General features: G+C 44.8%; 1 protein-coding gene across 1 annotated transcript in view; it reads left to right on the plus strand.

The window, feature by feature from the left end:
- Window positions 1-2,606: 2,606 nt before the first annotated feature.
- LOC139555133 (inactive phospholipase C-like protein 2) overlaps window positions 2,607-15,363 on the plus strand; it is a 51,348-nt gene continuing 38,591 nt past the window's right edge. Inside the window, exon 1 of the mRNA XM_071368657.1 lies at window positions 2,607-3,418. Within this exon, the coding sequence (XP_071224758.1) occupies window positions 3,221-3,418 (198 nt within the window). The 5' untranslated portion in view covers window positions 2,607-3,220. The remainder of the gene's footprint in view (window positions 3,419-15,363) is intronic.

Below are 15,363 nucleotides of genomic sequence, written 5' to 3' on the forward strand. Positions count from 1 at the left end.
TCAGTATGTGTTCATTTTTTCATTTTAGTTTGCGCCCTCTCCAGATTCTCACTGGCAAACTCACAGGCACAGTGTGGCTCTTATTGCAGGACTTTGACACCACTGTGAAATGAGCCACATTAGCTCACCAGTCAACCTACTATGTGTACAGTCGTGGCCAAAAGTTTTGAGAATGACACAAATATTAATTTTCACAAAGTCTGCTGCCTCAGTGTCTTTAGATATTTTTGTCAGATGTTACTATGGAATACTGAAGTATAATTACAAGCATTTCATAAGTGTCAAAGGCTTTTATTGACAATTACATGAAGTTGATGCAAAGAGTCAATATTTGCAGTGTTGACCCTTCTTTTTCAAGACCTCTGCAATCCGCCCTGGAATGCTGTCAATTAACTTCTGGGCCACATCCTGACTGATGGCAGCCCATTCTTGCATAATCAATGCTTGGAGTTTGTCAGAATTTGTGGGTTTTTGTTTGTCCACCCGCCTCTTGAGGATTGACCACAAGTTCTCAATGGGATTAAGGTCTGGGGAGTTTCCTGGCCATGGACCCAACATATTGATGTTTTTATTCCCCGAGCACTTAGTTATCACTTTGCCTTATGGCAAGGTGCTCCATCATGCTGGAAAAGGCATTGTTCGTCACCAAACTGTTCCTGGATGGTTGGGAGAAGTTGCTCTTGGAGGATGTGTTCGTACCATTCTTTATTCATGGCTGTGTTCTTAGGCAAAATTGTGAGTGAGCCCACTCCCTTGGCTGAGAAGCAACCCCACACATGAATGGTCTCAGGATGCTTTACTGTTGGCATGACACAGGACTGATGGTAGCGCTCACCTTGTCTTCTCCGGACAAGCTTTTTTCCAGATGCCCCAAACAATCGGAAAGGGGATTCATCAGAGAAAATGACTTTATCCCAGTCCTCAGCAGTCCAATCCCTGTACCTTTTGCAGAATATCAGTCTGTCCCTGATGTTTTTCCTGGAGATAAGGGGCATCTTTGCTGCCCTTCTTGACACCAGGCCATCCTTCAAAAGTCTTTGCCTCACTGTGCGTGCAGATGCACTCACACCTGCCTGCTGCCATTCCTGAGCAAGCTCTGTACTGGTGGTGCCCCGATCCCGCAGCTGAATCAACTTTAGGAGATGGTCCTGGCTCTTGCTGGACTTTCTTGGGCGCCCTGAAGCCGCCTTCACAACAATTGAACCGCTCTCCTTGAAGTTCTTGATGATACGATAAATGGTTGATTTAGGTGCAATCTTACTGGCAGCAATATCCTTGCCTGTGAAGCCCTTTTTGTGCAAAGCAATGATGACGGCACGTGTTTCCATGCAGGTAACCATATTTGACAGAGGAAGAACAATGATTCCAAGCACCAACCTCCTTTTGAAGCTTCCGGTCTGTTATTCGAACACAATCATTATGACAGAGTGATCTCCAGCCTTGTCTTCGTCAACACTCACTGACATGATGTCAGAGAATCACTGACATGATGTCAGCTGGTCCTTTTGTGGCAGGGCTGAAATGCAGTGGAAATGTTTTTTGGGGATTCAGTTCATTTGCATGGCAAAGAGGGACTTTGCAATTAATTGCAATTCATCTGATCACTCTTCATAACATTCTGGAGTATATGCAAATTGGCATCATACAAACTGAGGCAGCAGACTTTGTGAAAATTAATATTTGTGTCATTCTCAAAACTTTTGGCCAAGACTAAATTGAACATTCATATTGCAATGCACAGCCTTACCTATGGATCGTGAGCCCATGAAATGTTCACAGCTGTGAAGAGTTTACACAAATATTAGCATTGTAGCTCTTATTACAGGACTTTAACTGTGGGAAATCACCTCACCATTAAGCCTATGAATTATTGTATTTTGTTGAATTTATATAACAACATTCCAAACTTGTTAAGCATTTTCTAGTCCTAATATGGCATGATTGCACTATTTGTATCTGTTTGCATCAGTTTAAATGTGGGACTTTTATTTTGAAGTCAAACTACAAATTCCACTTGTGGCTAATCGTTATTGTGGCTAGCTTCACATAGGTGGTGCAAAAGCAGGCAAAGCGATCAAGCAATGTGACATTGATCAACCAATGGTGTGTTAGATACCACCCACAGACGTTTGACTGACACCCCCCCATTATCATTTTGGAGGAAGAAATACAGAAATAAATACATTAATAAATATATAAATTAATAAAATGAATTCAAGTTTGAATAATTAGATAATACATATATAAATAATTAAATACATACAGATATGTTGAGAAAATGAATGAATTTTGGTCAGTATTTTTGTATTTCCTTGCACATTTATTTAATTATGTGTGGGTGTATTTATTTATTCATTCATTTGTCTATTTATGTGCGCATTTACATATTTATTTCAAATTACGGCACGTTTGGTCCTCCATAATTTATGTAAATTTGAATGTTGGTACAATTACATTTGTTTGCCCAATAACTTTTTATGGGAAAATTCAATCATAGTGTTTTATGAAAGGCGATACTCGCGCCTAGACAGCGACAGAATTCGACAACTGCTGGAAACATGATGCTCACCCGCTACCCCAGCTCTCAGGGAAGATATATGTAGGGACAACCCACTGGGCAAACACTGGTTGAATCAACGTTATTGTTTCCACGTAATTTCAACGTTGAACCAACGTGGAATATACGATGAATTGACATCTGTACCCAGTGGGAAGGCTAAGTTCCAGAACGCACTGAGAACTGTCAAGTCAAGCCTTTTGCTTCATTTCCATATTATGAAAAACAATAGCGCCGGCAGCAGTGCTTATTACTGCGCATTTGAGGTGTGCGCCATTCGGGTCACTGAATCTCTTTTTGACTTTCTATTATGACGAGTCGCCGACGACATCACAACGGAACGCACCTCAGCAGTAGAAGATGATGGTTAAAGCTATGTAAAATATTCCCATTCTCGTCGGGTAAAGCGATGCCTAGGCTACTGACGGAGAACCATGATTTGCAGAGGATATATTTTAGATAGTCTACTTTGCGAGAGCAAGAGTGTGTGGCTGTCTGTCAAGCATGGAGTCGCTTTGGCGCGCTAAAGCATCTTGGATAAGATGATTGTCAGTTATTTCACGTAGCGAAGCGAACACCAAACAAGGCTCACAGCTACAAAAATCCACATTTTGTAGCGGACTTCAGAAAGACAGGTAGGGTGCGCGCCCACCGGTTGCTGTGATGAAACCCTCTCCGGGCAACGGGGTGAACCACCAGACTCATCGAGAAGAATTGGTGTCCAACGGAGGCTGCGGAATGTCAGACACCGTGACAGCTGTCCAAACCGACACTAGTCCCGGATCGCCCATGACTGACAAGCCGGGAGCAGGAGGAGATACAGACGCCAAAGGAATCCCGCGGCGGAGCAGTATTATCAAGGTAAAAGTTGGGGGGATATTAAATACACCAAACTGACAATACTAAATTGATCCTTAACTGTTCATGAACAGACGCACACACATTCACACATACAGTAGCGTTAGATCACACTCTGATCTAGTCATTGAGAGGTGTTTTGGTACTGTCACTCTGCTAATTGCGAAATAGTTGGTCTGTGGGTCTAGAGTCTAAAGTGACTGCTTCTCCGTCTCCTCCCCTTCTCCCTGTCTCCTCCCCTTCTCCCCTTCTCCTCTCCTTCTCCGTCTCCTCCCCTTCTCCCTGTCTCCTCCCCTTCTCCCTGTCTCCTCTCCTTCTCCCTGTCTCCTCTCCTTCTCCCTGTCTCCTCTCCTTCTCTGTCTCCTCCCCTTCTCTGTCTCCTCCCCTTCTCCCTGTCTCCTCCCCTTCTCCCTGTCTCCTCCCCTTCTCCCTGTCTCCTCTCCTTCTCCCTGTCTCCTCTCCTTCTCCCTGTCTCCTCTCCTTCTCCCTGTCTCCTCTCCTTCTCCCTTTCTCCTCTCCTTCTCTGTCTCCTCCCCTTCTCCCTGTCTCCTCCCCTTCTCCCTGTCTCCTCTCCTTCTCCCTGTCTCCTCTCCTTCTCCCTTCTCCCTGTCTCCTCTCCTTCTCCCTGTCTCCTCTCATTGGACCATACAGTAGCTTTCAGCTATCTTGTCTTCTCAGATCAATGCTTATAAAGGGAAAGATACAAGGAGAGGAATCCCCTTTATACTATTGATATGCACCCTAGATCCTTGAGCACCATGTCCGTCTCTAGGCCTACTACTAAATTAGCCTTGTGTTGCGTTCGGCTCAAGACAGAAAGACCGAGATTGATTCCTAGATCTTTGGACTTGGCTGGATGGAATGACGCACCTGACCCTTGACCCAGCTACTGTGCTGCAGTCATTACTTGCACCGATCCAAGCTGGTACCATTATTTAAGCAGGGAGTCATCATTGAGACCAGGGCTGCCTTTCATAAGGGAGCCCTGCATATACAATTTCATAGACAAAATCTAAAATCAAATACAATATAAAACAGGTAAAATATAGCAAAACACAAATATGAAAGAAAAACTATTACATTCCTCAATAAGAAGGTTCCCAGTTTCTTAATGGGACTATATTGGCATTCGTGACCTCTGGGCTTGTCCAAACACTTTATCTTGTGTCATAGGATTGTTGAATGTTTTATTGATCTCTTGTTGTTGCCAGTTTTGTATGATGCTGATCCATACAGAGGAATGAGTTGGTTGGCCTTGTCGGCTCTGGGCCCGTCTGATTGGCTCCCAGCACTTGGCAGGGCAGGAAGTTGGCCAGTTGGCCAATTTCCTCACAGTTCATGTTGCAATGTTGCTTTGAGTCATGAGCAGTTAGAGATAGAGATGGTCCCTTACTTACACCCTGTCTCTCTCTCTATGTCTCTCTCTGTGTCTCTATGTCTCTCTCTGTCTCTATGTCTCTCTCTCTCTATGTCTCTCTCTATTTCTCTCTCTCTCTGTCTCTCTCTCTGTCTCAATTCAATTCAATTCAATTCAATTCAATTCAATTCAAGGGGCTTTATTGGCATGGGAAACATGTGTTAACATTGCCAAAGCAAGTGAGGTAGGTAATATACAAAAGTCAAATAAACAATAAAAATGAACAGTAAACATTACACATACAGAAGTTTCAAAACAATAAAGACATTACAAATGTCATATTATATATATGCAGTGTTGTAACAATGTACAAATGGTCTCTCTCTCTGTCTCTCTCTCTCTGTTGCTCTTCTCTTTCTATGTCTCTCTCTGTGTCTCTCTCTCTGTCGCTCAGATTACACAGATCCTCTCTCTGTCTCTCTCTCTCTGTCTCTCTCTATGTCTCTTTCTCTGTCTCTCTCTATGTCTCTTTCTCTATGTCTCTCTCTTTCGCTCTCTCTCTTTCTATGTCTCTCTCTGTGTCTCTCTCTCTGTCGCTCAGATTACACAGATCCTCTCTCTGTCTCTCTCTCTCTGTCTCTCTCTATGTCTCTCTATGTCTCTCTCTCTTTCGCTCTCTCTCTTTCTATGTCTGTCTCTGTGTCTCTCTCTCTGTCACTCAGATTACACAGATCCTCTCTCTTTCTCTCTCTGTCTCTCTCTATGTCTCTTTCTCTGTCTCTCTCTATGTCTCTTTCTCTATGTCTCTCTCTCTCTGTCGCTCTCTCTCTTTCTGTCTCTCTCTGTGTCTCTCTCTGTCTCTCTCTGTCTCTCTCTCTCTGTCGCTCTCTCTGTCTCTGTCTCTGTCTCTCTGTCTCTGTGTCTCTCTGTCTCTCTCTCTCTCTCTCTCTCTCTCTCTGTCTCTCTCTCTCTGTCTCTCTCTCTCTGTCTCTGTCTCTGTCTGTCTCTGTCTCTGTCTGTGTCTCTCTCTCTCTGTGTCTCTGTCTCTCTCTGTCTCTCTCTCTCTCGGTCTCTCTCGGTCTCTCTCTCTCTCTCGGTCTCTCTCTCTCTCTCTCTCGGTCTCTCTCTCTCTCTCTCGGTCTCTCTCGGTCTCTCTCTCTCTCAATTCAATTCAAGGGCTTTATTGGCATGGGAAACATATGTTAACATTGCCAAAGCAAGTGAAGTAGATAATAAACAAAAGTGAAATAAACAATACATATTAACAGTAAACATTACACATTTCAAATGTCATATTATGTCTATATACAGTGTTGTAACGATGTGCAAATAGTTCAAATACAAAAGGGAGAATAAATAAACATAAATATGGGTTGTATTTACAATGGTGTTTGTTCTTCAATGGTTGCCATTTTCTTGTGGCAACAGGTCAAATCTTGCTGCTGTGATGGCACACTGTGGTATTTCACCCAGTAGATATGGGAGTTTGGGTTGGTTTTCAAATTCTTTGTGGATCTGTGTAATCTGAGGGAAATATGTGTCTCTAATATGGTCATACATTTGGCAGGAGGTTAGGAAGTCCAGCTCAGTTTCCACCTCATTTTGTGGGCAGTGTGCACATAGCCTGTCTTCTCTTGAGAGCCTGGTCTGCCTACGGTGGCCTTTCTCAATAGCAAGGCTATGCTCACTGAGTTTGTACATAATCAAAGTTTTCCTTAAGTTTGGGTCAGTCACAGTGGTCAGGTATTCTGCCACTGTGTACTCTCTGTTTAGGGCCAAATAGCATTCTAGTTTGCTCTGTTTTTTTGTTAATTCTTTCCAATGTGTCAGGTAATTATCTTTTAGTTTTTTCATGATTTGGTTGGGTCTAATTGCTCTTTCTCTTTCTCTTCGACTTCTATCTCTTTCCTATCTGTCTCTCTGTATCGCTCTTTCATTCTCTCACTGTCACGCCCTGACCGGAGAGATCTTTTTATGTCTCTTTTTATGTTTTATGTCTCTCAGGGTGTGATTTGGGTGGGCACTCTATGTTCCTTTTTCTATGATTTGTATTTCTGTGTGTTTGGCCGAGTATGGTTCTCAATCAGAGGCAGCTGTCTATCGTTGTCTCTGATTGAGAACCATACTTAGGTTTCCTTTTCCCACCTATATTTGTGGGTAGTTGTCTATGTGTAGTTGCATGTCAGCACTAGTTGTTTATAGCGTCACATTCGTTTTGTTATTTTGTTTAAGTGTTCTTCGTTTAATAAAGAAGAATGTTTTCCAATCACGCTGTGCCTTGGTCTCATCGTTACGACGAACGTGACGACTCACTCTTGTCTTCAACCTCCATCTATTTCCTCCTCTCTCTTTCTCTCTCTCTCTCGCTTTCTTTCTCTTCAACCTCTATCTATTTCCTCCTCTCTCTTTCTCTCTCTCTCTCGCTTTCTTTCTCTTCAACCTCTATCTATTTCCTCCTCTCTCTTTCTCTCTCTCTCTCGCTTTCTTTCTCTTCAACCTCTATCTATTTCCTCCTCTCTCTTTCTCTCTCTCTCTCGCTTTCTTTCTCTTCAACCTCTATCTATTTCCTCCTCTCTCTTTCTCTCTCTCTCTCGCTTTCTTTCTCTTCAACCTCTATCTATTTCCTCCTCTCTCTCTGTATCTCTGTCTGTCTCTCTCACTCTCTTTCTCTCTCAGATGTGGCCAATTAGTGGACGCGGCCAACCCCTGAACACACTTAACAGGATAGAGAGAGTTTCGTTGATGCTGAGAATGGAATGCAGATGTTTTTCAATAACATTCCTAGAATGTTTTTTGAACATTACTAATGTTTTCTTATGTGTTTATGGAAATGTTTCTTAATGTTCTGAGATCATGCCTTTAAATACAAACATGAAGAAACCTACAGAAAACCCTATGCTAAAGTACACCAAATCCCACAGAGAACACTTAACGTTCTCGGAACAATTTGAGAACATTACTTTAAATGGAATCATGAGGAAACCTGGTGGAAGTGTTATGATGAAGTATTGAAATTCCCACAGGAGAACGTTGTTTCTTAATGTTCTCTGAACTATTTCCAATGTCAAACCAGTTGGAGAATGTTCTTAGAACATTACCAAAAATGTTATTAAATGTAAACATGTTTCAACTTTTAGGAAACGTTATGTTAAAGTAATGAAATAGCAAGAATGTTCCTTAAATGTGCTGAGAATGTTCCAAAGCCAAGCAACTATCCTGCAACATTCCCAGAATAACCATTGGACAACCAACCTCTCACCAAGCTCTAAGAAACATATGGTTCTCAGAACGTTATGTGCTAGCTGGGTCGTAAACTCTCGATCTCCGTTTTCTCCTCCTACCCATTGACTTCATTTGTTTCTGCGTTGCCAGGATAGGATTTTCAGAAACAGAAATGTGTTTAGCTTTCTCTCACGCTTCAGGAAAGTTGTGTTGCGTCTAAAATAACCAGCTCCGTCCCACGCTGGGCTGTTAAATGACTTCTCTGTGAGGCCGCTGCTGCTCGACATACGCCGCTATCTTCCACGAGTTTGTTTGATGTGGTGGTTAGCTACATCACACGTCTTACTTGCAACACACAAACTGCATCGTTAAAGGGCAGCAGAGCACGACACAGCATGGAACAACAACGCAGCGCAAAATACAAATATAAATTTTCATATGGGTGTCTCCAGCGGGAATCAAACCCACCATACTGGCGTTGCAAGCACCATGCTCAGTGAGCCACATAGCCTACACACTGAAGTCTAACACATTTAGGCTTACCACAAGTAGTTGACTACAATGCACTAGCTAGCGCCCTAGTTGCTCATCTCATTTCCCTGCCCATTCCTCCGTGCACACCCCTGCTGCCTCCATGGAAACAACCTACAGGTTCATCTCAAGAATTCCCCGGGATGGGATCAATCCCTGTCTGGTACAGTATGTAGGAAAACTGGACATATGACATTCCTGGCCTTTTGAATGTAAGTCAGAGGATTTGGCTCCTGTGTGTGTGTTAGGATAGTGGCAGGTCTGTAGGGGAGAAGCTCCACATGCTGTTCTGCCTCACACACCCCAAACTCACCTCTCCTCTTTTTTTCTCTCTATTGCTCTTTCTCTCTTCTGTCTACTTCTCTTCCCTCCTGTCTTACCCCTCTCTTCCTCTCTCCTTTTAGTTGGTTAGAGACCTTCCCTCCTGTCTTACCCCTCTCTTCCTCTCTCCTTTTAGTTGGTTAGAGACCTTCCCTCCTGTCTTACCCCTCTCTTCCTCTCTCCTTTTAGTTGGTTAGAGACCTTCCCTCCTGTCTTACCCCTCTCTCCTTTTAGTTGGTTAGAGACCTTCCCTCCTGTCTTACCCCTCTCTTCCTCTCTCCTTTTAGTTGGTTAGAGACCTTCCCTCCTGTCTTACCCCTCTCTTCCTCTCTCCTTTTAGTTGGTTAGAGACCTTCCCTCCTGTCTTACCCCTCTCTTCCTCTCTCCTTTTAGTTGGTTAGAGACCTTCCCTCCTGTCTTACCCCTCTCCTCCTCTCTCCTTTTAGTTGGTTAGAGACCTTCCCTCCTGTCTTACCCCTCTCCTCCTCTCTCCTTTTAGTTGGTTAGAGACCTTCCCTCCTGTCTTACCCCTCTCTTCCTCTCTCCTTTTAGTTGGTTAGAGACCTTCCCTCCTGTCTTACCCCTCTCCTCCTCTCTCATTTTAGTTGGTTAGAGACCTTCCCTCCTGTCTTACCCCTCTCTTCCTCTCTCCTTTTAGTTGGTTAGAGACCTTCCCTCCTGTCTTACCCCTCTCTTCCTCTCTCCTTTTAGTTGGTTAGAGACCTTCCCTCCTGTCTTACCCCTCTCCTCCTCTCTCCTTTTAGTTGGTTAGAGACCTTCCCTCCTGTCTTACCCCTCTCTTCCTCTCTCCTTTTAGTTGGTTAGAGACCTTCCCTCCTGTCCTAATTTCACCCCTGAGCTGTCCCTAATGGTAGACTATTCCCTACATAGTGCACTACTTTGGAACACAGGCCTGTTTTCTCCTCTCTTTTTGTCTAATGCTCATGCAGGGTGGGTAGGTAGGTAAGGGTGCTCTGGTTAGTACCCTGTCTCTTTCACCCTGTCTCAGGGTGGGAAGGTATTTAAGGGTGCTCTTGTGCCCTCTAAGTAGTACTCTGTCTCTGGGTAGTGCCCTGTCTGTGGGTAGTGCCCTGTCTGTGGGTAGTGCCCTGTCTGTGGGTAGTGCCCTGTCTGTGGGTAGTGCCCTGTCTCTGGGTAGTGCCCTGTCTCTGGGTAGTGCCCTGTCTCTGGGTAGTGCCCTGTCTCTGTGACTGAAGTTCATGCTAATGGAGATAACAATAAGACAACAGAACTCTGTCATCTACCTGTAAGAATCACAGAGACAAAATGTTGTCTTTGCTTCCTGTTTCGTCACAGTTACGGACACCAAAACACACACAAGTGTGGTGAGTTTCTTTGGAACTTTATTTATTTTATTTTCAACTGTTTGATGACCTAACAAATCGAGTCTTTGTAGTATTGTATGAGTAGTAATGATAGCCTCATTATGTGTGTGTGCGTGTCTTAGACAACCTAACCACCATATATGGTAATGTGGGAGATTGTGTGTGTGTGTGTGTGTTTGAGAGAGAGTTATTTTGATGTGTTTTCTGACTGAGAGAACAGTGTTAGCTTGGGGGGTTGGTAGACAGCTGGGGAGGGATATGGTTTGAGTTGTAGCCTCTCTGACCTGCTACTTTAGTTAACACTGACTGGAATCTGTAGCCCACTTTAGCCTGCTTTGGACCACCTTCACACCAATTCCCATTGCTTCAGGCTGTTTTAGAGCAAGTAACCACAGCCAAACAACACACAGCTAGACCTGTTCTCTGCAAAACACGCACATGGATACACACACACAGACACAGACACACAGACACCGACACACATACACAGCAGGAGAGTACAGAAGTGTGGATGGTAATCCAGCTGTTGCTATGGAGGAGTGCTGAGGTTAAGTGAGGGCTCTTCACAAAAAATATGTTTGTGTGCGAGAGAGAGAACAATCACTAGATTCATCATCAGCCCCTAACTCACCAAGGCACCACTGAGGCATTCTACATTTGAAACAAATACTCTGTTCATGCCCAAACAACCAAACAAATATTCACATATTGATTGCTCATACTCCTGTACCCTGCAGCCTCTAGTGCTTCAGTGGGTTTGGGGCTTCGCTGAAGGCCGACAAGAGAGCTCCGGCTGTGACCTTTTCAGCAGAAACTGTGGTTAGATTGCTGTCACAATGACCTTTTCATGTCTGCCTTTTACATTTGAATCATCCTCAAACCTGCATCTCATCTGGAACATCAAAGACTTGTAGAGAAGGAGAGACACTTCTGGTAAGCTCTTAGTTGGTGGTTTTGACTCGACTGAGTCTGCTGGTTCTGAATTGGTGTGGGTGTTGCGTAGTAAATGGTGTGTTGAATCATGTTGTTGCTGAGTGAATGACACGACCACTTCATACTTCCTGTTTCTCCTCAGCGTTGTAACATTGACTTCCTGTCCCATACTGTAACAAATACGCATCGACGCATTAACACACATACACACACACTCACATGCACAACAGAGTTGGGGTCAATTCCATTTCAATTCCAGTCAATTCAGGAAGTACACTGAGATTCCAATTCTATTCAATGCTTTTCAATGAGGACAATGTGGAATTGGAGTTTGGTTTACTTTCTGAATTGACTGGAATTGAAATGGAATTGACCTCAACCCTGACAGACACACACAGAGATACACACAGACACACACACAGGTGCAGAAGTGAGACAAATATGATCATAGTTTGTACTAACCTTTTTAATGCTAAGCCACCCTGTCCAGAAGATTTATAATGTTTTTAGCATGATGGTTTTTGGTCGTGTGTATATGTTTGTGTTTTAACACAGAAATCCCAGATGATCACAGCCAGCTGTTTGAGCCTGCTGGTACCTGCATGTGTGTGTCAGAGCAAAGTATGTCATCAATCATGAGTCTCTAAAGCCTTGTTCACACTGCAGGCGTTAATGCTCGAATCACTTTTGTTTTTCAATTCTGTTTTGGAATACTGACTGGCCAAACAGCAAGTTACAAGTGACCGGACTTGTGTGTGTTCAGACAGCAGTCATTTGCTGACAAGACTATGCTAGTTGTCATAGTTACAACGAGTGTGTGTGGAGTGGTGTAGGCTGATTGGTGGTGGTGCTCGTGCTTCCTATCATTCAGAAGTTATGTATCAAGCTAAGGGGACAACAATGCCTGTCATGGACGTTTCCTTTCATTCAGAAGTTATGTAACAAGCTAAGGGGACAACAATGCCTGTCATGGACGTTTCCCAGTTGCTTTCAATGTTCAAAATCGTGGTTTTAAAGCCTCAAAGGACAACTGTTCAGGACCAAGCTTTGTGTCTTTTTTATTTGTGTCATGCACCTATGGAACAGTCGTTAACACACTAACAGCTAACAGACGGTAGGCAATTAAGGTCACAGTTATGAACTTAGGACACCAAAGCGGCCTTTCTACTGACTCTGAAAAATACCAAAAGAAAGATGCCCAGGGTCCCTGTTCATCTGCGTGAACGTGCCTTAGGCATGCTGCAAGGAGGCATGAGGACCGCAGATGTGGCCAGGGCAATAAATTGCAATGTCCGTACTGTGAGACGCCAAAGACAGCGCTACAGGGAGACAGGACGGACAGCTGATCGTCCTCGCAGTGGCAGACCACATGTAACAACACCTGCACAGGATCGGTACATCCGAACATCACACCTGCGGGACAGGTACAGGATGGCAACAACAACTGCCCGAGTTACACCAGGAACGCACAATCCCTCCATCAGTGCTCAGACTGTCCTCAATAGGCTGACAGAGGCTGGACTGAGGGCTTGTAAGCCTGTTTTAAGGCAGGTCCTCACCAGACATCACCGGCAACAACATCGCCTATGGGCACAAACCCACCGTCGCTGGACCAGACAGGACTGGCAAAAAGTGCTCTTCACTGACGAGTCACGGTTTTGTCTCACCAGGGGTGGTGGTCGGATTCGCGTTTATCGTCGAAGGAATGAGCGTTACACCGGGGCCTGTACTCTGGAACGGGATAGATTTGGAGGTGGAAGGTCCATCATGGTCTGGGGCGGTGTGTCACAGCATCATCGCACTGAGCTTGTTGTCATTGCAGGCAATCTCAGTGCTGTGCGTTACAGGGAAGACATCCTCCTCCTTCATGTGGTACCCTTCCTGCAGGCTCATCCTGACATGACCCTCCAGCATGACAATACCACCAGCCATACTGCTCGTTTTGTGCGTGATTTCCTGCAAGACAGGAATGTCAGTGTTCTGCCATGGCCAGTGAAGAGCCTGGATCTAAATCCCATTGAGCACGTCTGGGACCTGTTGGATTGGAGGGTGAGGGCTAGGGCCATTCCCCCCAGAAATGTCTGGGAACTTGCAGGTGCCTTGGTGGAAGAGTGGTGGCCACACCAGATACCGATTGTTACCTTTGATTTTGACCCCCCCCCCTTTGTTCAGGGACACATTATTCGACTTCTTTTAGTCACATGTCTGTGGAACTTGTTCAGTTTATGTCTGTTGAATCTTGTTATGTTCATACAAATATTTACACATGTTAAGTTTGCTGAAAATAAACGCAGTTGACAGTGAGAGGACGTTTCTTTTTTTTGGTGAGTTTATTACATACAGTATGAAGTGGCCCTATACAGACTTCAATTTAATCAGTCTATTGAATAGGTCACATGGCATTTGCTCCTCCAGCCCAACAGACACGCAAACCTTTGCTGGTGTGAGGCTACCACATGAACCTCATAGAACTACATATCCTAGTTCCAGAGTCTAGTTATTGTCTGACTGCGTCCAAATGGCACCCTATTTCCCTATAGTGCACTACTTTCGACCAGGGCCCATAGGGTACTGCACTATATAGGGAGTAGGGTGCCATTTGGTACCAATAACATTACTCTGACGTTTAAGCTATACATAGAATAGACACAGTGTCACGCCCTGACCTTAGTTCCTTTTTTATGTCTCTATTTTGTTTGGTCAGGGAGTGAGTTGGGGTGGGCATTCTATGTCTGGTGTTCTATGTTGTCTATTTCTTTGTGTTTGGCCGTGTGTGGTTCTCAATCAGAGGCAGCTGTCTATCGTTGTCTCTGATTGAGAACCATACTTAGGTAACCTGTTCCCACCTGTGTTTGTGGGTGGTTGTTTTCTGTTTTGTGTGTCTACACCAGATAGAACTGTTTCGTTTGTGCCGTTTTGATCATGTTTGTTCTAGTGTTCGGTGATAATAAAAATCATGAACACGTACCACGCTGCACCTTGGTCCTCACCTTCTTCCACCAACAGGCGTTACAGAACTACCCACCACCAAAGGACCAAGCAGCGTGCTGGAATGGACTCCTGGACATGGGAGGAAATCTTGGACGGCAAAGGACCCTGGGCACAGCCGGGAGAGTATCGCCGTCCTAAAAAGGAGTTGGAGGCAGCTAGAGCGGAGCGGCGACGCTATGAGGAATTGGCTCGAGGAAAAGTGCACGAGAGGCAGCCCCAGATTTTTTTTTGTGGGGGGCACACGAGGAGATTGGCGGAGTCAGGTAGGAGACCTGAGCCAACTCCCCGTGCTTACCGTGGCTTTGAACTGCGAGAGAAACAAGTCTTTAAATGCATTTGGATGGTATTTACTGTATGTCCAGTGATTTCACTTGGGTGTGAATGGCTGTGGAGAAACCCTAATGGTACTGTTGAAGTACTGTAGATGTAGTGCCACATTGATTTTCTATGACAGCAGTGCAGCTCTGTATCTAGTACAGTTTTCTGTCTGTGTGTGCATGCGCAACCAGTGTTTCTGCCATGATATTCTCATAGAAGCAGCAGAAAGGCAAGGGATACTCATTCTTTCTCTTCCAGGAACAAGAAAAGAGAGGGAATAGAGAAGAGTTGATAAGGCGATCAGACATAATTTATCCCTGTTGGGAGAAGATCTGTTTGAGGTGGAGTCACATGAAGGAGCAGGGACTTAAACACCACCACTGTTCTCTCTCTAGCTCCCTCTCTCTGGTTGTTCATGCAGTGGTTACAATGTGTCACTGATTTAACATTCTCATAATGTCCACGGGAGAAAACTAGTTTTGGTACAGGGATAGACAGACAACAATAGATTTTTTGGGGGGTATTTTACCCCATTTTTCGCGGGCTCGGGAGGTGAAGGTCGAGTCATGCGTCCTCTGGAACATGACCCGCCAAACCTCGCTTCTTAACACCCACCCGCTTAACCCAGAAGTCAGCCACACCAATGTGTCAGAGGAAACGCTCTCCTAACCCGGACGACGCTGGGCCAATTGTGCGCCGCCCTATGGAACTCCCGATCATGGCCGGTTGTGACACATCCCAGGATCGAACCCGGGTCTGTAGTGACACCTCTAGCACTGGGATGCAGTGCCTTAGACCGCTAAACCCGGGTCTGTAGTGACACCTCTAGCACTGGGATGCAGTGCCTGAGACGGCTGAACCCGGGTCTGTAGTGACACCTCTAGCACTGGGATGCAGTGCCTGAGACCGCTGAACCCGGGTCTGTAGTG

Source organism: Salvelinus alpinus, chromosome 26 (genome assembly GCF_045679555.1).
Source record: "Salvelinus alpinus chromosome 26, SLU_Salpinus.1, whole genome shotgun sequence".
Classification (NCBI taxonomy): domain Eukaryota; kingdom Metazoa; phylum Chordata; class Actinopteri; order Salmoniformes; family Salmonidae; genus Salvelinus; species Salvelinus alpinus.